Below are 25,962 nucleotides of genomic sequence, written 5' to 3' on the forward strand. Positions count from 1 at the left end.
ATGGTATAACCAGTTATAACACATCATAATAATTATGTTAAGCCTATAGAAAGTATAATGCATTAAAATACAAGACAAACAACCAATTGTAGTTGTAACAAGGTACCTGCAAATATAATAATGCATTTTAGCTTTGGTTACAATTATTTATGAAAATATTATAAATGAAAGCTTTATAATGCATTATACATAAAATCTCTAAGTAAAGTGTTATCAAACTTTTTTTTAGAAAAAGTGTTAAGACTATATATATATATATGTATATATATATGTATATATATATAATGTATGAACAAGCTTAATTTAAACTAAATATTTGAGTTTTTTAAAGTTGCAAAATAATAAAACAACAGGTAAAATTCAAAATCAAGACAAAACGTATTCTTTTAATTTTATTGCAATAGATTAAATATCAAATCTAATGTAGTTTTTAAAAGAAATATAGTACAACCACTCTTTTGAAGTAAAACTTAACGTTTTTTAAGTTGCAAATGATAAAACAAATGGTGACCAAATGGAAAAACGTATTTATGCACTTACATATCTATGATTACATATCTATGAATGTTATTGCATTAGATCAAATATAATATATATATATTTTTAAATGAATATATCACAAGCACACTTTTTAAGTAAAATATATATAAAAAAATACTTTTTTGTTTCAAATGATAAAACTATAGTTAAACTGTTCAAAATGAAGTCAAAAAGTATTGGAAACTTTTTGGTCACATTTAGAGGATCATGTTGATAATGTGCTGAACAACACCTGTGGTTCCTCTTCTAGGACACATGTGTTAACTTGAGGGGATCTGACTTCATTCATACCTTTTGATTAAACGTAGGCCCACATGAAACCTGCATTCACAGAATTCAGCAGAAAATCTGTTAATGACGGTTGTTCCAGTTCTGTGGAAATCCAAACATTCCCAGCCCTGGTGTGTTTGCATATGAAATATTTTGGCTAATTTGATAATGCTTTCATCAGCCAATAAACTGTAGTGCTGTCAGCACTACTGAACATTTTACAATATTTAAATTTCATTCCACAGATTTTCCCTCTAAAATCAGAACAGAAAAAGCAGGGGAAAATGTCTGGAAATTTTAAGTATAGATCTTCCTAAAAGAGGCAAAAAAGGGTACTTTTATAATCAAATTAAATGTCATTTATACATTTTTAGGTACTTTTTAGGGCCACTGCATACTAAAATGATTTCTGAAGGATCATGTGAAGTCTCACTGAAGACTGGAGTAATAACGCTGAAAATTCAGCTTTGCCGCCACAGGAAACTAACTGGAATGAGAAGTTTGTTCATGTTTTTATTCAGAAAGCCCTTCAGTAATACTGTCGTCCCGGTTCAGGAGGTCATGTGATTACTCAGTCTTTCCCTCAACCCGTGTTAGTTTCTTTCTGCTTGCTCACGGTCTGCGCTCTGAACAGTCTTGCTTCCTGGTGATTCATTAGCATCTTTCTCTGCTTGTGACGGCCCATTGTCAACACTGTGGCAGATCGTGAGACTGATTTTAAGCCAATGGGTTTGCTAATTAGTCTTGCTCAGCCAGCTCTGAAAGACGCTCCAATCCCGCTTTCAGTTGGCGTGAGTCGCAAATGATAAAAAAAAAAAATGTAATTGTGTTAAGTAATGATGAAATAATACGCATTAAGCCTTTTTTAAATATTAAAAACAAAGCAAGATGTAAATGCTTGGCAAAGCTGAATAGAGAATCTGTTTCCCTAAGTAAATAATAAAACACATATACACAAATGCAGAGCAGCATGCACAAAAATATCCACACAGGGCATGCCGGCATCATGCACACAGTTACCATTTATACACTTACTGGGACGTCCACATATTTGGCAGCTGCTTTTACCTTAAAAAAAAAAAAGTACCTGCTTGATATCTTTGGCTTAATTGGTGTTCAGTGTGAAATGAGATCCCGGAAAGGGGGTGTGACAAACGTGACAACACTCACCGTGAAAGACAGGATGGAGGAGAAGAACGTTCCCTCGTCATATCGTGAGATTTTGGACAACACCCCATCCAAAACAGCTGCAAACTGTGAAAGCAAGTTAATGTTTGCTTGACAGGCGCACACACCTTTAACACGAGCAACAATTAACAATTTAGGACAAAGTAACATTCACTGAAAAGGTACAATGTAGCAGAAAACATTTCCCGAAACACGCATTCATTGGAAAGCTACGTGTCGAGTCACAGTGAAGGCCAGGCTGAAAAGAATGGGCAAAAGCCAAATCGCAGTGTTATGAAATGTGGCGCCTCAAAAGAGGCTGAGACAATGCCTGATGGGAGTACCTTTGAGACCAAGGAGGAGATCATTTCCTTAAAGGCATCATCGATCAGGACATCGATTTTTGAGTGGTACTGCTGCTGTAGGACAGAAGACGGGGGACAAGGAGGAGAAACATCAACAAATACGACGGCGAACCGATCGCAAGGCATCCTAAAAGAACAACACGCTCACAAAGACATATTTCGGGACAGAGGAAAAATCCTCCCCGTGCAATAGGGCTGAGTTAAGCAGCTATTAGGCCCATTATGCCAATGAATGGCATTCCTGCTCTCGTTTAGGGCAAAGGAATTTGAAGGATACTTTTTGTGTGGGCCACAATTAGAGCAGCCTTGTGTTTTTCTAAAGAACCCGTCCAGCTGCGGCGACCAAAGGCTCACACTACATTCAATTAATCCGCCATTTCATGTCTGATAAGTCTTATTCACCTATTTTTGTGGAAAAAAAAAGAGGAGGAAGGAGAAAGCGAGGGCTCAGGGGGTGTGAGAGAGAAAGAGAGAGAGTGCATCCATTTGGGTGTTGAATAGATGCCTTTGCTGCATGCAAGGAAAGCAGGAGTTCATCTCCGCCAACAATGGCCATTCACGCCGAATCTAAAGGACACCCAAATTAAAAATTTCAATCAACAATGCGTGCAGATCGGTGACAAATTGAGGGTGCTAAGAGGTCACTGTCAGCAGCTCTAATTTTCTTTTCACCCCCCCCCCCTTTTTTTTTCTGCACGCAAAATGGCAGCTTTTTTCATAAATGGCATTATAGGAGAATCTCGAGGACTTTTTACCTCAATTAACACTTCAATGTTTGCTTTTAATACGGCTAAGCGGCGAGGGCTCTTTTTTTGCATTATCGACGATTAAATGGAAAGGTCTTCGCCGTGTGTGTGAAAAACCAAAAGAACAATAATTTCTTTTGAAAACATTTATCTGGTAGCCATCCACTTCAGAGTCACTTCAGCGAGATGGCGGCTTATAAAGCATAACCTTGTATTTTGAAATAAAGCGGCAGACAAACTCGGGTAAAATCATCTTTTCTTTGTTTTTAAATAAAGTCTTTCACAAACACGCCGACACGCACTGTTGGCCATTAAATTCAATTCTGTGTGAAGGAAAATCAGTTGAGCGTTGAGAAATACCTTTTAACCCAATACTAATAAGTAAGTGGAAATAAAAGTGGCAGTTTCTCAACTATCTCGCCGCACAAGGCCGCATACTTGTAATGTTGTAGAAAATACATATTTCTTTCGTGAAGTTAGCACCCGTTTTATTTTTTTAGATTTTTTTTATTGTGTTAAATAAAAGACTGAAAAAAAGTAGTATCGACTACGAAGACAAAATTCAGAAGGGAGAGAGCAGGATCTCGTCTACAAAAACGAATAGTTTACTTCAATTTCAGAAGATTTCATGCATCTAAATGTGCATTAATATAAAGAAGACAAAGAACTACAGCAGTGATCAAATTTGAGGGTGCTGTTTTGAAAAAATATCAAAATTATTTGAAGGAGCAACTGATTTGGTTAAGTGAAAACAACACTGCTGTGTTAGGGATTCCATTAATTTGTGATATTTTGAAAATGTCTCTGTGTTTTTTTTCCCCATAAAATTGAAGTCAATGTTATTTAGTTCACAACGTTCTTTAAAAATATCTTCTTTTGTGTTCCAGAAAAGAAATAAAGTCATACAGGTTTGGAATGTCATGAAGGTGAGTAAATGATCACAGAATTTTTATTTTTTGGGTGAAATATCTCATTAAATGTTAACTGCACAAATTGTATTTTTTTCTCTACTCACAAGCACAAAAGAAGTGTAGAGTGTATATACTTACCCACTGTTGGTCAACCTTGGGTTCATGCAATAACGTGCAGGACATGCGGGGATGAGTCAAGAAAGACAATGAGCAAAAAGATAAAACATCCTTGAATGAAAACTAATTTCAGCTGGTTAACAGACAGCCATCAGATAAATAAAACTCATCTTAAGTATTATTTTGATCATTAATTAGGTGAAATTCAACTAGGTAATAAACACAACACAATTTCTAACAAATTTGAAATGAGATTTACAGTCATTTATTCAAGAGAAAAAAACAAACAAGAGATCTGCCACTTTAATGTCCGAATCACTAAATTTGAAACCTAATGAAAGTCTAAACCTATTACTCAACTTAAATCCAAAAACACAAATGTAAAGTTTATTTATAGCAAATTTTTCGTTAGTTTTACCCTGAACAGCGAACACAACAAACACAATACACACCACGTTCACAAATTGAATATGAAGTTTGAAATCAGATTAAAATCAACCTGCAATGTGTCTCAGTGTGAATTACGCCAAATCGGATTTCGATTCGTTTTCTACGTGGTGCATGTAACGTAATATAAAAAAAAATTGAAATAGCATTTATAATTGTTTCGGGAGTACACTCATTTCTACTCATTCTTTCCTTAGAGTGAACTGTAACATTCAACTTGGCTTTAAAATCCAATTCGGATACGTCTCTAGTGTGAGCACATCCTAAGTGAATCCAAACTACTCTGGATCATAATTATCCAATTGAGAGTTTTCAAAGACAATCTGAACATCTTTCGCTCTCCAGTCAGAAGTTGACAGAACAATGTTTTGATAGAGGTACATGTTTAATGGAGTCAATTCACTTTAGGTAGTATCTGAATAGCTTGTAGTAGTTTCTGCACATTAAGTTGGGATAAAGTATTTTTATTTGAAGAAACGACATCTTTAATGAACAGCTATGTAAAATGTTCAAAAGAGAAAAGGGAAATTAAATAATTAGCCAAAGTATCATCGTAATTGCCATGCAAATGAGAAGCCAGTATAATGAATTGGCTTGTTTGAAATCAAAATGGCAGTCCTCAGTGCCGAAGGGTCTGTGGAAGTTTGGATGTGATTTTGTTCAAGACCTCCAGAGCATTAGGACCTTGTGGTCGAGACTTATCTCTAGGCAGAAGAGGAGGAGAATAATATCGCCCATAGGAAGGAAGGACAAAACACTTCTAACCAACCAATAACACCTGTGTTAGTTCAACTCAAAATCCTCAACCTCAAAAGTCTGAGGTATAAAAAGAGAAAGTGATGGATCTTGACAGCTATTCAAACGGCTGATTAGTGTAACGTAATTGATTGTTCTTAATCTTGTTTTTACCTTCTTGCTGTCAGTTGAACAAAGACCAGATGCTTTTTGCGAGACTTATGGTGTTCATAAAAGATGTACAGTACTAAGATAAACATAGATGTGTCCGCTCAAGTTTGTGACATACCTCTTGACCTTGGTCGAGAACACAAAGCTTGGAGCACTGCTTCTTGGCGTCCATGAGAACATTGAACATTGTGCACACAGACAAGGGAACGCGGAAATCGGTGGACTTGCTAGACTTCTGCATTTTCGAGTCGAAGGCAGCTTTGGTCCTAGATATCAGAGATGGCAGAGAAATCAGTTACATGAAGCTCCTGGCTGTAAAAGGACAGCCATTTATTCGTTCTTAAATAGCTGACCTTTTGACACAGGCTTCCATCATATCACTAGCCATCAGTTTGAGCCTCTGTTCCAGATGTTTGGCGAACTCCAGCTCTGGCCAGTGCAGGTCCATCACGAACATCTGAAGAGCATCCAGCTTCCAGAAGAGATCTTCTGATGTGGCCGAGCCGTTACTGAGGAACACAGAAACCGTGACAGTCATGTCAGACCAAATGTCAGCACATACTTGATCTTAAAGTCTACATTTCGACTTTACATCCTTTTTTCACTGCAAAATACATTACAAATTTAAAAAGGTGAAAGCATAAATGACAAGGTCAAAGTACACAAAACACACTTTATAATAATAAAATGAATTTGTTAACAGATTCATGCAAAACAGATCAGTACTTGATGCCCATTTAACTATATTATAATTTCACAGTCTTTTGGAATTTCTAACTATTTAAATGCACAAAAAAGAATGATTTACTGCATTATTTAACAAAGTGTTACACAAAAGATTACATGATGGCATACAGAAAGAGTAAATACCTGGTCTGAAACATAAATCTTAAGGTGTTTTCACATTTTCCTTTTTTCAGGGGTCTGAGAATTTAGATGTATTTGAATTTTCTTTATTTGGAAGTTATATAAAATAAAGGTATATAATAAGAAAAGTGATATAAAATATTGGTAACACTTTATTCCACTTTAGACATTCTACTAACTATAAGTAACTTTGCAGCTACATGTCAACTAACTGTCATTAGAGTATTAGTAGACTGTCTGCTTAATATCTGCTGCACTTTATTTTGTTGGTCCCCCAACAGACATTTTACTGACTATAAGTAACATAGCAACTACAAGTCAACTTGTTCTCCTAACCCGAACCCTAACACCTAACCATAACCCAACAGTCTACTGACAGTCTACTGCAGCCTACTAATACTCTAATGACAGTTAGTTGACATGTAGTTGAAAAGTTACTTATAGTCTAAAAGGACTATCGAAATAAAGTGTAACCAAAATATTTTATTATTATTAATTATAATAACATTTGAAATAATAGCTAATGTTAATGTTAGAATTAAAATATCAACAGCAAATATTCTTCATAGATAATAAGATTATTATAATAATAATATAAAGAATATTATTAATATATATAAGTATTAATATATTAATTATAAAATATTGTTATAATAAAAAAACATTAATTAAATTATAATTACTATTATGTTATATATAATATCTAATATAGGTAGTCACAATTAAAATAGACCAAAATGACACCTCAGTCTATTTTAATGGCCAAAGACAGTATGAATGCAAATAAAAAATGTCAGTTCTTTTTAACACTTCAAGTTTGGGCCTCAAAGGTGAAATGATATCATATCTCATATCACTTCTCACGTTAATGTAACCCAGGCAACGATGAATCCTATCTCTCATTTTGCAAATGTCTGGTAAATTAACTAATGTAAACGAATGAAAGGGTTCAGAGACTGACAACTCAAATGTGAAAACACCTGACATTGTCAATGAATAGTAAAATCGTTCCCAAATTGCAAAAAAGCACGGTCAAACGTCTAATCGTGCGAGAGCGACTCAGTAAGAGTCAAGTTGTCCTGCACCCAGCGGACTGAAGTGCAGCAGACAGGACTATCAGTCTAAGAGTGGCTGTTCCACAAGCTGCAGGGAGTCGAGATCGAGAGCAATTTCCACTGATGTTGTGTGCCGACTCCGCTGGGTTCGAAGGGGCTCAAGAGATCTCCGCCATCGAGACAGATGGAGCGACATCACCGTGTCAACCGCAGTCGACACAACAACTCAGTCTGGGCTCGGGTGCGTGACGCGACGAGACGAAAAAAGGCCACTCGGTCCACTTGCTGTTAAAAGACTGTTACCTTCACAAGTGGCGGTCCGGGAAAATAAACCGTTTGGCAAAGTCCACTGTGCAATTAAAAGGGGCGAGCGCAATCTCCCACTCGGTTAATTAGCGGCGGTACGGTCCGTAAGGGCCCCCCCGGGGGCGCGCGCCTCCGCCTCCAGCACAGGATGAACAAATGGACCAGTTTCTCGTCTGTTGAAGAGACTCCCTGAGGGAGAACACAAAGTTCTCGCCGAATCTAACAACCAGCTAACCACAGATTCCCCTCTGACTGACACCCACTACAGACACTGTTTCAGGCCTGAAAGCTGGTGTGCTTTTGCAGTTCACACTCTTCACTAATTGAGACGGATGCGATTTAACTTTCCGACGTTATTTAGGCTCTCGTGGCTGTCAGAAGTTATTTTGTAGAGCGACGCTGTTTACATATTGTTTTGAGTGAAGTCAATTGCTCTCGGATAAACCTGGATTTTGGTGTATGAGGTCACTACTATAGTGTTACCCAGAGATAACCCCCGACGGCAGGGAGAAAATAGTGCTGCTGTTTATCATCACATGCTCACAGCGGGATTAAACGCTCTCGCGCTCCGCAGATTGAACCGTTGATACCTGGAAGCTTCACTATAGGAATAAAAATGAATGTTGAGACTCGGGCGTCCATGTGAATTTTCTTTTAAACAGGTTTCTGTGAATTTGTTGTCTTTCGGACTAAAAAACAGGATATAGGCACAACACACACCAAACACAAGCATGTGATATCTCTGGTACTCACAAAATATCTGGCAAATTAATTCCTTGTCCGCTGTAAATCAAATGCATAACTGTGTTAAATTTAACCAATAAATCACACCAAAAAAGTTACACATCACCGCCTAAAAATGACAGTATATAACAGCAACTTTGGCACAATAAGCTCCAAAATGAACACCATCACAGCAATGTTTACAAGCAATCACATCGCCAACAGGATAATCACACTGATGGAGACAGGGATGGGAATCGGAAGCGATTTAATCATTTGGTTCTGATTCAGATTACATTTAATGATTCTGGTTCCTTAACAATTCCATTAATGATTATTTTGTATTTTGAAGAAGTCCAACCTCATATAATTGGCCTTAACTGTATAACTAAACAAAATCAGTAGCCTACTATTTTTCATAACAAATTAGTTATTTTTCATTGAATTACCATTTCTAAAGAAAAGTAGTAATTCTATCATGTGACTATCAGTCAACAACTCAAAGTGATTCAATAAGTTGAGATTCAAGCATGTCAGTAGATGGATCAAATAAATAACTGTTTAACCAGACATGAGTTTATAGCAGATTCATTCAAAAGAACTGACCTATAAGAAATTTTACATAACAAATTAGTTATTTTTCTATTAAAGTAACATTTTAAAGGACTTAATACAATAAAAAAAGGTAGAGGTTCAGTCTCAGTTGCAAGTGGTGCAATAGGTCGAGATTCAAGTGAGTCAGCAGACTGATTCATTTAGACTAAACAAGTTTTTTGCCAATTAATTAAAAAGAACAATCACAAATTACACAAGTTGTGTTAGTTTCTTTTTTAAAATTGTTGTGCGAAATAGCTCGTAACTCGGCTGAAATGCTTTCGTTTGTTGTGGTGCTGTAGATTCAGCGGTTCCTGGACAACGGTGCCGAAGAACGCAGACATTCGTGACTAGATTATTTTTTTTGTGTGTGTGGCAAATTATGGAACCTGTTCTGAATAAAACAACTTCTTGATTCCCAACCCAAGCTCACAGACACAAAACAAAGAAAATCTACAAAAACTAACATAACCCTCACATAGTCATGCAATTAAGGATGCACTTTATGGGTACTTAAAAATACTAAATTCATTATGCTAAAGTGTATTAATTTTTCTTTAATAGCTTATGTTTTACACACAAATGCTTGTTTTAGCAATAACTAAAACCAACAATTGGAAGCATCCACTAGGCTGCATTTAAAATGTATACGCCACAATAAATATATTTGAGTGTTTTTAAGGGCTGTAGACAGGTTCTAACTAGTCATGTGACCTCTTTGCAGCTATAATAAGCATATGTCAAGAACAGTAAGCAGCGATGGCGCCCAGCTGGCCCATACACACGTGCTGTCACACAGCGGCCCCATCCAGGAAGGGGCAGAGAAGCTGGGCATCTGAGGGAGGTTAAGAGGCAGGTTGGGAACCCTGGGCAGTGGAACGCTTGGCAGATTGTTGGTGATGGTCCTGCCAGAGATCAGAGAGTAAAAAAGCAGAAAGCACTGAGAGGAGGCGAACAATAAGACAGTTCATCAGATGAAGAGCAGAATAAACAGCGGTTGACTGATCATTCTGTGGCATCAGAGGGAAGGAAGCAGCTTATTGACAGACTCAGGGAAGAGATTCACCTTAGCTGGAGAAGACGGCATATTTCTTTTGTGAAAATGTGGTTGTGAGACACGGACATACAACCTGTTCAATGCCGTACTGTATTAAGAGTCATGTTCAGTTTGGAGTCTAAGAGTTATTAAATGTCTTTTGCCAGGGTCAAACCGAACCCTTAAGAGTAAAAATGTTAGTCACATTTCTGTATTTTGTTCATAATTACTACTTTGTTGTAAAACAGAGTTAGAGCTTCAACAATAATAATAATTAAAAACATTTTTTATATAAATAATGATTATACAACTATTATTAAAAATAAATAATTATATGACTATTACCATATGTTATTGTGTATAAATAATAATAATAAACCATATAAGTGTTCTGATAAGAAAATTGGGTCAGGTCAACTAACTAAAGACAATTTATTATTATTTGAAATGTTTGAGGGCAAAATACAAGTTTATTTATTAGGTCGGAGGAACTTAAAGGCAAATGATCATAAATAATAATAATAATATTCATTTTAATTTATTTCAAATTATTATCATAAATAATAATAATAATAATAGGTAGTATTAATACTAGTTATTATAAATTATAAATAATTATCATTTATAAATAATAAATAAAAAACCATAGAGCATTTTGATTAGGTCAGAGGAAATGATTATGGGCATATTATTATTTTAAAAATGATTATTATTAGTTTTTAACATGTAAATCATGGGGGATACTGGGATTCCAAACATCAATCAGTTAAGTCATTCTGACCAGAACACGAGAGTTAAGGTCCTACGTAAGGTCTCATTTTCACAACAAGTGTTTTCTGAAGTTCTGCATCCGCTGGAAATTGTTTTGTCAACCGAATGATCACGACCCAACATAGAGTTGACTTCACGTCTCCAGCCTAGTTTTCATTCACATCAGATTAAATATGGTGAGAAAAAAAAACAAGAAACTGAAGTAAATCAGAAAAGTACAAAGCATTCATGGAAAAGGAGGACGACTATCTTGGAGGCTCCATTTGTTTCCCTCTCTCCAATCATCTTTTCATTCTCTGAAACATGAACAAGTTAAATGCTTTGCTATTAATAACCTGACATGTTTAAACGAACACGGCACTACATTCTCCAAAAAACGAAGAGAATCAAATCGATGAAAAAAACAACAACAACACATCCAGCAAAATCATGTCAGTGTGAGGATAAACGGGGTCTCACTTCACAGACTGCCACGTCTCCTGTTCAAAGCCGCGGTGAATGGACTGAGCGATAGACGACTCCATCAGGTCAATGTAGCGCACCACTAGAGGGATGTACAGGTCCTGGAGGTGCTTGTGGAACGTTCCATTGTACAGGTGAGCTGGAGAACATGAAGGAAGAATGGAGGCTTTACAATGTATCGGCTGATGAGCAACTAGTATTACAAGGCAAAATATTGCTAGACATCTTAAAGCTATAGTGCAGTGAAATATATCTAGACCACTTCCAGAAATCATTGGCAACTTTTTTTTGTTTGTTAAAAAATACAACATGTACATTCTTTAGGATATTGTAAAACAAAATGCTCTTATGTTGTGTTTGGGTCATTTTGAGAGATTTTCTTTTCCCTGAAAATGTTAATCACATTGGATAATTTTTGTACTTTTTGGGGATTTTTTCCCCACCTTGTTGAACTTCTTGTGTTCCATTATTTGGTGATAATATAGCATAACGAGAGATTTACAAGCAATTTTTAAAAGGTCACCAAAGGTGTTATCAACACTATAAAGTAACAAAACAAATTAGTGAATTTACTTGCATAACAAATTTAATGGTTTCAAAATCTCATGTGAACATGGTGGTGTTGTCTTGTCGAGCTACTCATTTGCACATAAACTACTACTAGGTTTGTAAAATGAGCAGATTTTTTTATAGTTATGTTTTGTTGTATAGTTATATTGTAGAGGAGGGTGGGGTAAAATGTGCAACACTCTTAATCTAGCAAACTGTGGGTGAGGTTATGTTTTCACATGACAATGTTTTTTTTAAAAAAAAGGTCCCAACATATATTCTACATTTACCTGTTAACTGTCCCCCTTTCCTTTTTTGAGCATAGATCTGATCTTAAATGGTTGTAACTCATGAAAGCTTTGGAATACTAACCAAAGGTTGGTCTCTTTTTAAAGAAGACAATAAGAAGATTATTGCAGATTATAAGCATAACAATGAAAAATGAAAGTGTAAAAACATTACAGAAGTTTACTGTATTTTAAATACAGTTAATTGTACTGTAAAGCAAATGTTCTGAACTAAAAAATATTTTTATTTTATACAAAATAGATATTTAACAAAATAATTTGAACACTAAAATATTTCTAACCAAGGTGGTTTCCAAATTTGAAGTTGATATCACGAAAATGCACCCGCTAAAATGTTCTAAAGAACTACTGTATGTCCATTTTCGATTTATCATTACCAAAATATGCAGTAACGAAAATGGCAAGTGTACCGCTACAGCGTCACTGACAGTTAACAGGCTAAGCCTTTTCCTACCTGGTTTTTGAAAATGCAAATTAAAAATTTTTGTACAATGAACCCTTTTAGTCCACTATAAACGTATAATGTTATAAAAATAATGTAATAAAAACTAAGATTTATAATGTTAATAATTACAATGTTAATAATTAGAAAATCATCAGTCTGTGAAAACAGTCCATATATATATATATATATATATATATATATATATATATATATATATATATATATATATAAATAATAATAAAAATCTCATTTATGTTAATTGTTTTTTTCTTTTCTTTTGCTGATTGCAGACACCCTCAAATACAATTAGTCACCTAGTAGACAACATACTGTGTATGTAAAAAGTGGCACAGCTTACCCCAATCTCCCATACAGGTAAATGCACTCAATGTAATTAAACCACTTAGAAGGAAATGGAGGTCTGAGAGAGAGAGAGAGAGAGAGAGAGAGAGAGAGAGAGAGAGAGAGAGAGAGAGAGAGAGGGAGAGAGATAGATAGAGAGAGAGAAAGAAAGAGAGAGGGAGAGAGAGAGGGAGAGAGAGATAGATAGAGAGAGAGAGAGAAAGAGAGAGGGAGAGAGAGATAGATAGAGAGAAAGAGAGAGGGAGAGAGAGATAGATAGAGAGAGAGAAAGAGAGAGGGAGAGAGAGATAGATAGAGAGAAAGAGAGAGAGAGAGAGAGAGAGGGAGAGAGATAGATAGAGAGAGAGAAAGAAAGAGAGAGGGAGAGAGAGATAGATAGAGAGAGAGAGAGAAAGAGAGAGGGAGAGAGAGAAAGAGAGAGATAGATAGAGAGAAAGAGAGAAAGAGAGAGAGAGAGAGAGAGAGAGAGAGAGAAAGAGAGAGGGAGAGAGAGATAGAGAGAGAGAGAGAGAGAGAGAGAGAGAGAGAGAGAGAGAGAGAGGTGTCTCCTCAGACATCATTAAGTGTAATTCCCATCTCTCTGTTCCTCATCATTAACACTTGCCTTTTTACTCTCATGGGTGAGTGAGCTCATTCCCAACCATTTAATAACGATGAAAATCATTTGAGCATTTAGTGTCAATGTCACCAACATTTTTTGTCATGTGCACGCACTAAAAACTGTAAAAGCACTCAAGTCGCAACTGACAAAAATTGAAAAAGAGCAGCGTGAATATTCTGCCAAACTTTTCATTTGGAGTTTCACAAAAAAAAGTCTGAAACAACAATCAACAATATCTGGTTGAATTCTTCCATTAAAACTACCAAACAGGCAAATTTAAAATAGTTTCCTCAAAATGTTCAACATGTTTTCCATCAGGCATTCCTCATTAGAATTAATTTCTGTTTGATTAATGTAGCCAGAACAGGGCAGAGGAAAGCAATTTGAGGGGATCTTCTTCAAGAAAGTTCATACTGTATATGAAAGAGCGTGGGAGTTCCCTATATCTTTCTGCCAACTGTCTGTGTTCTTACAGGCTGCCATTTCCATTGTCATGCTCCCTAGATAACCAACCATATCTATTCAGAATAAACTGCTGTTTGAACAAGCAAAAGCAAGTCTCTTTATTACCGTCGCAAATGTCACAGTCATGCGAAACAATCTTTAACTGGCTGTAGTTGTTCTATCAATAATAGACCTAAAGCTCCTAACACAATTAACTTCATGTTGTGAAGTATTCAAAACTATTTTCTGGGATCATTTCTTGTTGGTTACGAGAGACCTATGCTCAGGATTCGGATATTTGACCTGCCGAATAATTGACCCCCCAGAGCCACTAACAGATCATACTGTATATCTAATGAGTGTGTTGACAATAACAGTGCAGCATGTTCACCTAACATGTATTGTTCCTCAAAGCAACACTGGTGTTAATTAGCACGCTAAAGCAAGAACATGCTATCAGAACTTTGGACAAGCGGAAGGGGACGTTATTTCTACACAATTAAATCTACACTGAACTGACTTGAGTTGAATAATGACACTATTGTCTTTTTTCTTTACAGCAGAATTGAATTTTGTTTGCATCATTGATCATTATCTTCCTATGTATCACTGTAAATCTGCTTTGAAACAACTGTAAACAAATGTTGCTGCAATTGCAACTTTAGTTTAGTTGGATATTTATGTTATTTCAACAAATTTTGAGTCAACTTAATATTTTAAGTCAAGCAAGCACACATACTTTTTTAAGTTGAAACAACATTATTTCTTAGTCTAATAATGAATTTTAAGTTGTATAAATAAAGGTGACAAACACTACACACGGTCCGTTCGGAGGAAGTTGTTGAGCAGCTGAAAGAGGGGGAAACTGTCCCAGGAGTCCTGTGGCTGGACGCTCAGTGCTGAGTCCATGTCCACCGTGTAGAGCGACAAGAAGGTCTCGGCGTGCTCACCCATCGCCTCTGGCCACCAGGAGAAGGCCTGCAAAATGCACACATGCATAAACAGCTATATTCTTCAATTAGGGACACTTTTGATTTTTTTCTATTTTGAATGTTTATCATGTCCTGGAACTACAACCCGAATTCCGGAAAAGTTGGGATGTTTTTTTTTTCATTTGAATAAAATGAAAATAAAAAGACTTTCAAATCACATGTGCCAATATTTTATTCACAATAGAACATAGATCACATAACAAATGTTTAAACGGAGAAATTTTACAACTTTTACAGAATTCGGCTTGCAGTTAAGTTAGGACAATTTATCATTTTTGTTATTATTTTGAATTAGATTTTATTTTTATATTTTGACTTAATTTGTTGTGTTTTGTCATTTTTATTAGTTTAACAAATACATATTTATTAAATTTAATAGTTTGAGTTGATTTCATTTTAGCACTGCAAGTTAGACTAGACAAAAATGAGAAATGTTGCCTCGGCAACTTGTTGACAAGAATAATTGTACGTTATCAAATAATATTTTATTTCAGTTAACATTTATTTTATTTAAACTAAAGATTTTATGGCTTTACTTTTAAGCAAACAATAATAACCCTGGAACAAAGATCTGATCATGGACTTGAACAACTTCAGTATGACATAATACTGAAATATTACATAAAAAAAAATAAGAATGGCCCATTTTGATTTCAAGGTGATTTTAAGCTCGCATTTTTCACATTAAAAGTGCAAAGTAGAAATTTCCCTAATTTTAATACTTTTTATAATTGTATTAAAGAGAAATAAAAACTGGGAAACTTTGGCAAAATGTAAACTTTTAACACTTTAAAATCAGGAAAATGTATTAAATTAAAGAGACATAGATTTAAAATGAATTCTTTATATATTTTATATTATATAGTTCTTTATATATTTATATATATTATATAAAATATAATCAATTTTTAAAATCATCCCAATGGACATAGAAGATCCCCTAATTAGAAAAGGACCCCCCATATATGTAACATCATCCAAGTGGACGCTGCACACTGGTGTGGTTGAGGAGAGATTCCCTGAGATGATTGTAAAGCGCTCTGGGTGTACAGTAGTACATATGAAAGCACTATATAAATGCCACATTCATTCATTCATCATGCTGAAAATATGCAACATATTCTATACCTGTGCAAACATACAATCAAACACAATGGAGGAGCAGGGTACAATACTGAGGGCTAAGCATTGTGTACTTGGAAACTCACAAACAAGGAACAATACAAACATGGAATTAAAGCATGTAGAAGTAGAAGACAATCAATAAAATGATGAGACCTTGAAAAGAACCACACAAAGATCGAGATGGAAATGGCTTTACAAAACCTGCATGCTTGGTTTTGTAAAGCTTTACATCTACATTTTATGAGTACATATTTGAACAATTTAGACTTATGATTTTCACTTGGTACACTGAACATTTTTTTGTGTAGGATTTACTGTGAAATAGATTCCACAGATAATTACAACAGCAAGTTGAAATAGTATTTTCATGTAAAACGTAAAAAAGAGTTTTTGTTTTATAAACTACAAATAATCTTTGTTTTATCTAGTATTTACCATTTACTTCGAATTTTATTTTTTTACAGTGTAGATGCGCAGAAATCCCACAGAATTAAGTTGTGGTCACATTAGTGAAGTTTCACTGAAATTCACTGAAAGCGTTTTTAACCCTTCGGTGAAATTCCTGATCATTGCGAATTCCCATTGAAATGACAGGATTTTGCATATTTAGGGACCGGAATAGTAGATTTTTGTGATTGGGCTGCTTTGATTTAGACCGATACCCTTGCAACCACTCAGAACACATTAGCAACGCCATTGAAACCATTCATTAAATTCCCTATGATCATGAAATGTTTTTTATACTATAGAAAAATGGGAAATAACATTTGAATGTCAACTTTAATCACTTTTAAATACATCAACACTGATTTAAATTTTAAAGGTAACAAATAGTTTTTACGTTTGGAAAAGGGAACTGTACTAGAAAGTAGTTGAATACTGCCATCAAACAGGCTAAAGATCAAAAAAGGACAATTAGCCATCCACGTGCCTTGCGTCTTTTGCAGCGGACCAGAGCTCATACATCCTGCTGAATTCCTCTGAGAAAAGGGAAAAATTCAGTGCCACCTTTCTACATAGTGCCGAGCTCCCTTTTGTCTGCCAGCATGTGCATTGAAGGCCCTTCTAAAAAGATCCAAGTCCATCAATGCATTTCTCTCTTTGCATTCTTCCACACAGCCATTCTTGGGGACGGTCTGCAGCCGACTAAACCAAGAGTATCAAAGAAAGCCGGTTCATGTTGTCTTGTATTCTTTGCAGCCAAGAACTTTCCATCCAAAGCGGTCGGCATCGAGCGATGGGGATAAAAGTGCAATCAGTCATGGTGAAGAAGGGTGCTATTGTGTACGGATATCCGAGCGTGTGTGTGTGGGGAGGGGGTGAACGTCACTCTTGTCTGACTAGATGTTTTACAGTCGCTGGCCTTGAAGGAGTTTGTCTTCAGGGCTTTCAGAAGCAAGGTTTTGAACAGCATAGAGCTGACAAGTGAGTCATTCACTGCTATATCCATTTCAGTCTAAAACATCCTCAGAAACTGACGACCATACTCTTTTCTGTTGCTTCTAGGAATGAGTCAGGATGGTTAGCTAGTCGATCATATTACTAACTTGTTGTGAGTTAAATTGTTATACATTAGTCAAATGTACTCCACACTCCAGTCTTCAGTGTCACATGATCATTCAGAAATCAAATCCCTCGTTATAATATCCACAGATAGTAATTAGCATAATACACACCCAAACCATCTCCATATAAGAGCTGTCCTCATAATCTCAGCCTAGACTGCATGTTATTTGATGCATTGTTATGTTGATATTTGATATTCTGGAAAAAATTTTTTTAACAATACATATATTAACCATATTAATAATTTAATTATATTTATAAATATGAAAATAACTACCGGACAAGTTATTGACTTTCTGAAATGTTTTTAAAAGAAGTCTCTTATACTTGCCAAGACTGCATTTATTTAATGTAAAAAAGTAAAAACAGCAATATTATGTGCAATATTACGTAGTGTCACATGATTCTTCAGAAATCATTCTAATATGTTGATTTGCTCCTCAATAAACATTTCTTATTATTATCAGTTGTAAACGGTTGTGCTGTTTTATATTTTGTGGAAACTGAGATACATTTTTCAGGATTATTTGATGAATAATAAGATAAAAAGAGGCATTTATTTGAAATAAAAATGTTTTGTAACATTATAAATGTCTTTACTATCACTTGTGAACAATTTAATGCATCCTTGCTGAATTAAAGTATTAATTTCTCTCTCTCAAAAAAGGAAACAAATCTTACTGATCCCAAAAACATTTGATCTACAGTATATTTTATATGTTTATACATATTAGACTTAGGCAGTTCAAAGAATCATTGGTTAATGGAGATAAATTTAGAAAGTGGAAAAAAAAGAGGCCAACTTATTGATTTAGTTGTCAAATGCTTTAACACACAAATATACATTATGATAAATGACACCCAATCTGTTTGTAAAAGCATGAGCGATAAATAAAAATAAATGAGGTGCATATGCTAAATAACACAACACAACACAACACAACACAACACAACACAACACGAGAGTGAAATATAAGATGAACCTTACCTCTCTTCCCTAATGCATTACAAACATAGGAGTGGTGAAGAAAGAGAGAAATATCAAATAGACATACACATTCTTAAGTACAGTGAACATAGATACACTTTCCATGTAAAACACGTTTGATTAGACATGTTTTACTCCTAGTTTTAAACTGCAAGTGTGACCATAATTACACTAACGTAGATCTGAGCACATCACGCGCACACACACCTTGATGTTTCCTTAGTGACAGCATGTGGGACATTTGTCTTGTTAGGCACAGCCTGCGTTCTGGCATCATTGTCTCTGTCATCTGTGACAGCTGTTGAAAGCTTGAGGCCTAAAAATAGCCCGGTACCTTGCCAGCAGATGTCTACATGCACAGTTTTAGTTAAGAAAACGCTCGCTGTTACTTTCTATGAAGCCTTAACACCTAGTATTGATGAATTTCCTTTGATCTTATTTTTTTTTTTTAAGTTGAGAGAGTGATAGCGGGCGCTGGCCTTGTGCAGATGGGCCGTGGGCGGTGTTTTCCTGTGCCGCTACTATGAGCTGGCACTGGACGGGTAAGCTGTCACTCGCTAACAGCTGTTACGGCAACGTGGCGAAGTAAATGGACAGCGAGACGGTAAATGATCACAAGTCCGCTCTGAAATGATCATGCAATACCTTCTGGAGAAACATGCTAAACCAAAAGACCCGATGATAAACAAAAATTGATTCTCTGTCTACGTGACTGTGGATTTTTCTGAACCTACGTTCAGAATTCGGATTCATTATGAACGAAAAGGTGCTGGTATTGAGTTTAAGACGAGAAACAAGAAAGAAAAAGCATTGATAACAGAGACATAATGAAAATGAATGAAGGCTTTCATAGCAGGAAATAGTCAGGACTTAGACAACACGTGATAACTCTTTATCAAGGGATATTGCACAGGTCTTACCTCAGAGTGATGCTCATCGTTCTGCTGTAACACCTCCATACACAGCTCTCCTAGTCTGATCATGTCCTCCAGTCTTTTCTCTGGAGACGCCTGGCTGCTATCTGCTGACACACAGACGTCCGAACAGTCACACCAACGTCTAACACTCCAAACACTTCACACAAACTAAATGTAAGAACTTAAAGTAATAGATCTAAAGGGCTCAACAATAAGGATTTGGCCAGCTACACCGTGAAAAAGCTGACTGTATTAACTACGTAGTTAGTTAATACAACTTCACATTTCAAGTCGACTAAACTTCTAAATTTTAAGACAGCATGTACACTTAATTAAGTTGTAACTATTTTTTAAAGTGTACAGGGGTGTCAAACTCATTTTAGGATGAGGGCCGTATGGAATTTTTTTTTAACCATGTGTACGGGCCGAATTCCCTTTTTTAAACCTTAGTGTGCTGACAGTTACATTAATATTAACCACAAATCAATTTGCAGGAAAACTAGAAAAACACAGTGCTCTTTGAAAAAGGCATTTGTTTTTGCAGCGAAAAGACTATTTGATTTTTAAAATAATGTTTTATTTAATATTTTTTTATTAGTGATGCAACAATTTAGATTTTTCACGGCCAATTTCTTTTACAAGCAAATTGGCCGATTCTGATACCGGTTGCAGATTTTTTTTCTTTATTTAAAGTCCCCCTTTGTAGTCAATAATTGTATCCCTTAAAACTCATCTTTGATCACCAAAATTACATATTTCTGTATTTTCCTGTGACATTTTTTTCTTCATGCCTTAAGATAGCTCGAATGTAACTCTACACCCTTGCTTCATTCAGTATACACGGAATCATGAATATTTAAATTAGCCCCGCCTCCAATCACTCAGCTTAGAGATCCACTCGCTCAACTTAGTGAGATAAACGCTGCACAAGGATATCACTCTTTACACTGTCGGACACATAACAGTGATTAATATGATTAGCATTTTGTTTTACTATTATCAAACAGCTAATAATGTGTTGCTAATGTTACACAAACCATGTTCAGTCTGCCTTATAAAAATCAGGATCCTTAGAAACGCTTAGAACGACTCAGAACGTCAGTGGAGAAAGGCATATAGTTCATCATAACATCTTAATCTATGTCATACACCCGCTATGTACGAAATCTACCCGATTTTTCATATTAACTGAAAATATAACGGGATAACCTGGCTTCTTTTGAGACTCCCCTGCTTCACGGCATAGTAATGATATGCCCTGACCACATGTTGATCTGATGTAGTTTGTGACGTCAGAAACACCAGCGATTTCAAACCGTGTTTTTGAGACTGTCTTTAGATCACCGCAGTTTTAAAGAGAAAATACTCAGCAGTGTCGACTGATGAATTTGCACATGGTTTGTCTTAAGCATTTTAAAAACGGTATGAACTGTAAGAAGCATATGAACGATAGTGTATTTTTGTGTGTGCTGGGGCCACTGAAAACATTGGCAGGTGTTCAGCTAGATTTCTCTTCTCATATCCAAACTGCTGGCTGACAAGGGCAATCAAAAAAACCCCCAAAAAACCTTACAGTTGAGCCCTGAAAAGTATTCTGTGAGAACCTTCGATCTGGGCGTAGTCGGTCAGCTGGGAGTAATTGATGAGCGCAGCTTTTTCCAGGCACTTCTGGACTATCTTGTGCATCTCTTCAGTTGGGACAGGTGTGGTGATGTCTTTCATCAGAGCCTGAAGAATGACACTTTTTCTCTCATTTATTTCACTTTGAGTACATGCTAATACACACAAGACATGCATATAAGGTGCAAACCATGCACAGTTAATTGGAGGACACTCACCCTTTCTAGAAGAGAGAGTGTGGCTTTAAGAGCCCCCTCCGGTCGCCCGAAGGGGAAACAGTACCTACGGGCAAGAAGACAAGGGTAAAACTCGAGTGGTAATTAACGAAAGGCATAGAAGAAAGAAGACTGAGCACAAGCTGAAGGAGTCAGTCACAAACCGCTGTTTCTCAGCTATCATGGGACAATAATTACGTCTTTTAAATAGAGATGTTTTCCAAAGCCTGTTGAGGAGGGACAGGTGTCAGCGTACGTACGGGACAATGCTAAATGGGAAGAATGAAGACGAAAGAGAAGTGGTTCTCATAAAGGCCTCACACCACAGGTGTGAAAGTCCCCGGGAACGGCCCTCAACGCGTTTTTTTCATGCATGTGGGGCAAGAGGCACACTTACCAAGTGACTCAACAAGGTCTAATCAGCTTGGGCTGGGACCCGCGCTTAATCCCCGGCACGCCCCGCACCGGCCTGGCCCCTGTCTGCCGTCCCATTTGCATAATCTGAGATGCTGTTTGTAGCTTTTGTTGGGGTGGTTTTATTAGGTTCTGCTGCAAAAGCAAGACTCAAACCCTCTTTACTAGTGTTTCCAGCACTCCACTGAGGGGGGCAGCGGGAGGTCGGTTGAAAACGAGGACCAATCAGGAGGGGGGTCTGGTAAACGAGTAAACTGCAAGCTGAGATGCTATACAGTGGTTATAAACTGGTTTTGCTTCAGGGACCAGATATTATATAGTTAATACACAGTTATTACAATGCAATTACATGATTGTATAGTTAGTTTTTATCATTTTGATTTTTTCCCTGATGTTTGCAACCTTATCAAAATAGATCTGAAATCCATTTGCTGGCAAAATCCGAACATTTGCTGATATTTTTTTTTTAAATATAGGCCTACAATCAACCCAACCCAATTATTCAGACACCAGTTATAATTTTTTATATTTTTTTACTAGTGGGTGCAGGGCATAGTTAATTTATGTAAGTGAGGATAGCAAAATAAAGTAAACTGTGACATTATACCCAAAAATTATTCAGATACTTTGACCTGATCATGTTTTGCTTAAGTGTTTTTTCTTTAATTGCTAATGTGACCTTTTTACACCACAGACTGAACGAAATTAAGCATTGCTTGGTAATTTGTTGACCTAAATTAATATTATGTAATTGTGTACTTAAATTTAACAGCCGACAGCTATTCAATCTAATACATTTGTGAGACAGTCTAACAGAAGGATGGCTAAAACCAGTGAAATATGAACTGATTTGATAACTCTTGTACTCTGAGTACTTGTCATATTTTATTACCATTTTTTAAAGCGAATTTTTATAGCGAATAAACTGTGATAATGTGAGAAATGTGGAAGGTGTCTGAATACATTTAGGTTTGACTGTAGATTAGTTATCTTAATAAATTGATGTACATTATTAAGATTAAGTGGATGTGGTAGCTCATCTTACCTGAAATGTGTGATCTGCTTCTCCAATAAAGTCAACAGTCTGCTCCTGATCTCCTCAAACTCCTCCTTCTCCTGTTCTGTAACAGTGCCCATGCCATCCGGTCTGCCAAAACAAGGAGGAAACATTCAATTTTCTGTTTTATTCTTTACAGCACCTGTTCTTTCATTTCAAATGCCCTTGGATCCTGTGCTTCAACTTCATAAATCAACAGATTTTTCAAAGAGAGTTGTAAGTTTCACAATTATTCCAGCTGAACTGAACAATGCTTCAGCAGGGTTTTGCAATCCAAAACTCTTAAATAAAAGAATATCAAAATAAATGTATCCTTGGTGAATCATATCAAGGTAATGCAAGAAGGGAAGCAACTGGAAATATCTTAAAATATCACACATTCTTCAAATTTAAAATAAAATAAATCTTTTGGATAAATCTCGTGGATTTTGTATAAAACTATTTTTTTTAATAATTTGCAGTCTCCTTTTTAATGTTATATTTATCCATTTTATATTTGTTTGAATAATGTTCACAATAATCGAAGATATGAGACTAATAAATAAGATGTTAAAAAAATAAAATAAAATAAATACAAATGACTTTACAAGTAATTCGTAGCAAGTAACAAATTATTCAAAAACGAATTAAATAAAATAGATTTCAAATCATATTTAATATCAGACATTTTATTATTTTGAATGAAATTTATATTATGTCCTAAACATTATTTTATATATTTTTCTTATTTAGGATGAAATTATTGTTTCAATCATCTACTATTTATTTAAATTCATTAAGTCACAGATTTCAACAAATACCTCGCAACTGCAATAATCAAATATAGCCAGCATATGTTCAACCACTAAGCATTGCACAATTGCACTTAAATCTCTAAAGTAATCATTCCAAACTTCAGTTTTTAACTGTCGACAATGGGCAGTTTAGATAGAAGCCATTGTGCCTTGCTATCCAAACCCTCCACACTTTCTGAATGGCACAGCTTAGCGCTGTAGAGAAAGCGCTTTCCTTACACGCAGAGGTAAAGGCAACTTGTAAACCTGTCTGTTCTGCAAATCCCTCTCTCCATTAAATGAAATCCGCCTTTTCTTTTTGACAAGAGCCAGCTAATCCCGAGAGAACACAAAGAGGGAGTGTGAAGAGCGGCAGAAGATGAGTATGCGCGAGCATGGGGGGGGGGATCAGCGCCTACAACTGAAAAGGAAAAAAAATCTCCTTTTTGCATTATGGTAAAGGCTAAGGAGTGTATAAACTCAACATCGACCCTTTAATCTCAGTGTCTTTGTCTGCCGTACTGTGTAGGCTCATTAGTTCTTAAGGAAGGCATCTTAGTTTAACTGCTTCTAACAAGAGGCCTGGGAATTGAACTGTTAGCATGAGGGAGAATCACTCCGGTTTAAAGTCTTTGCTTGTTTGGAGCTCCCAGTACATCACCAAAACTAACGACTACCAAAGCCTTGCGACTTCAGTCAGTAATGAAGTCTCTCACAATTCACACATCCTCCCAATGACTTGACTAATGCTAAACGAAACCTTCAAACCTGGAAACACATCCAATTCCACCTTACATAACAACATTATTAGTGGTGTTTGCTTTTGCTATCATTATTCAGGGCTCTGCAATAAGGACGTCCCACTGGCCGGGGCCAATGTGAGAGAATTTGGGGCCAGTTGATGGAACTGGCCAGTTGATCATGTGCGTGTAAGTTTTATACCTTAAAAAATGTAAACATTTAATTTTCTGTGATATTTAGTTCTAAATTCTGATTGCAAACTTCAGCTTGTCAAATCACTGGCTAACATAGATGACGTTTTGTTGAAACAGCATGCATGATCTTATAGTCTTGGTATAAGAATGAGTTGAAAATAACAAACTAATCAGTAAGTTTTCCTAATTATGCCATTACTTTACAGTTAAAGTGTTTATGAATTTATATACTGTATGTTTGGAGTCTCCTGTATAATTATAATACCTATATAATTTCCCGCTATTATTGCAAAACTTTGTGCTTGTTTTGTACAAAGTTTTTAAACTAATATGAAATTAAACTAATATTTGCTGAACTGAAAAAATTAGGAAAAAAATTAAATTATAACAATACAAAATTATAATATAATAATATTAGTGTGTGTGTGAATGTGCATTTAGATTTTTTAAATATTTGATATATATAAATTATAATAGAAATATATTTTAAAAAAAATTCTGACAATAGAAAAATAGAATGGATATGCTTTGTAAAATAAACTACCATTTTATAAAAGTAAATACATTTATGTATAAAAATAAATAATAAAAATAACAAATTAAACAAAATAATAATTGTACAAATTAAAATGTTAGAGTTAAAAAACAAATATATATATTCAAATATTTATAATTTAGTATATAAACATACATCAAATTTTTAATGGCAAAATTATTGTACAATAATTATTGTACAATGAACACACACACACACACACACACACACACACACACACACACACACACACACACACACACACACACACACACACACACACACACACACACACACACACACACACACGCACGCACGCACACACACACACACACACACACACACACACACACACACACCTTGACCGGGCCCAATACGCAACCACTAAGAAAACTGGCAGCAGAGTTGCCAGGTCTGCAGAACAAAACTAGCCCAATTGCCAATCAAAAATAATCATGACCTGACTATAAATTGTCCATAACCCAAATTTCAAAACTCAAAATATGCCATTCTCATACCTAAAACGCATATATTTACACAACTGTTATGCAAAATGAAAACCACTACTGTATATCGTAGTGATCACAAAGCTTCTAGCACAGTTTTATCTTTGGGAGAATAAATTTCAATACAAGCATTATTATTTCCTTTATTTTAACCAGGAGAATCACATTGAGATAATTACTATCTCTTCTTCCAGAGCACATATTCTCTTCTTCTTGCACATATTATTCTAAGTTGCTTGGTATGAATGTCTGCAAAACCGTAAATGTAACAGTAAGATGTATAGAATAAGTACACAATCACAACAAGATCTGAGATGCTTCATTTC

At 35.6% G+C, this 25,962-nt stretch overlaps 1 protein-coding gene across 11 annotated transcripts in view; it reads right to left on the reverse strand.

The window, feature by feature from the left end:
• The window catches only part of cadps2 (Ca++-dependent secretion activator 2), a 146,223-nt gene that overhangs the window by 6,802 nt on the left and 113,459 nt on the right, over positions 1 to 25,962 (reverse strand). Inside the window, exons 14-27 of one of the 11 annotated variants that reach the window (XM_077210997.1) lie at positions 22,876 to 22,977; positions 21,420 to 21,483; positions 21,186 to 21,309; positions 19,585 to 19,685; positions 14,815 to 14,971; positions 11,281 to 11,422; positions 9,800 to 9,919; positions 8,451 to 8,480; positions 5,823 to 5,978; positions 5,588 to 5,735; positions 4,138 to 4,152; positions 2,322 to 2,396; positions 1,981 to 2,064; positions 1,846 to 1,878 (exon numbers count right to left, since the gene is read on the reverse strand). In XM_077210997.1, coding sequence (XP_077067112.1) covers positions 1,846 to 1,878; positions 1,981 to 2,064; positions 2,322 to 2,396; positions 4,138 to 4,152; positions 5,588 to 5,735; positions 5,823 to 5,978; positions 8,451 to 8,480; positions 9,800 to 9,919; positions 11,281 to 11,422; positions 14,815 to 14,971; positions 19,585 to 19,685; positions 21,186 to 21,309; positions 21,420 to 21,483; positions 22,876 to 22,977 — 1,351 coding nt within the window. Of the gene's footprint in view, positions 1 to 1,845; positions 1,879 to 1,980; positions 2,065 to 2,321; positions 2,397 to 4,137; positions 4,153 to 5,570; positions 5,736 to 5,822; positions 5,979 to 8,450; positions 8,481 to 9,799; positions 9,920 to 11,280; positions 11,423 to 14,814; positions 14,972 to 19,575; positions 19,689 to 21,185; positions 21,310 to 21,419; positions 21,484 to 22,875; positions 22,978 to 25,962 lie in introns of all 11 variants that reach the window. The other 10 variants (XM_077210998.1, XM_077210996.1, XR_013196663.1 and 7 more) reach the window with 10 other exon arrangements.

Source organism: Siphateles boraxobius, unplaced genomic scaffold (genome assembly GCF_051911475.1).
Source record: "Siphateles boraxobius isolate OS27281-9 unplaced genomic scaffold, OSU_SipBor_1 65, whole genome shotgun sequence".
In the NCBI taxonomy this organism is placed as follows: domain Eukaryota; kingdom Metazoa; phylum Chordata; class Actinopteri; order Cypriniformes; family Leuciscidae; genus Siphateles; species Siphateles boraxobius.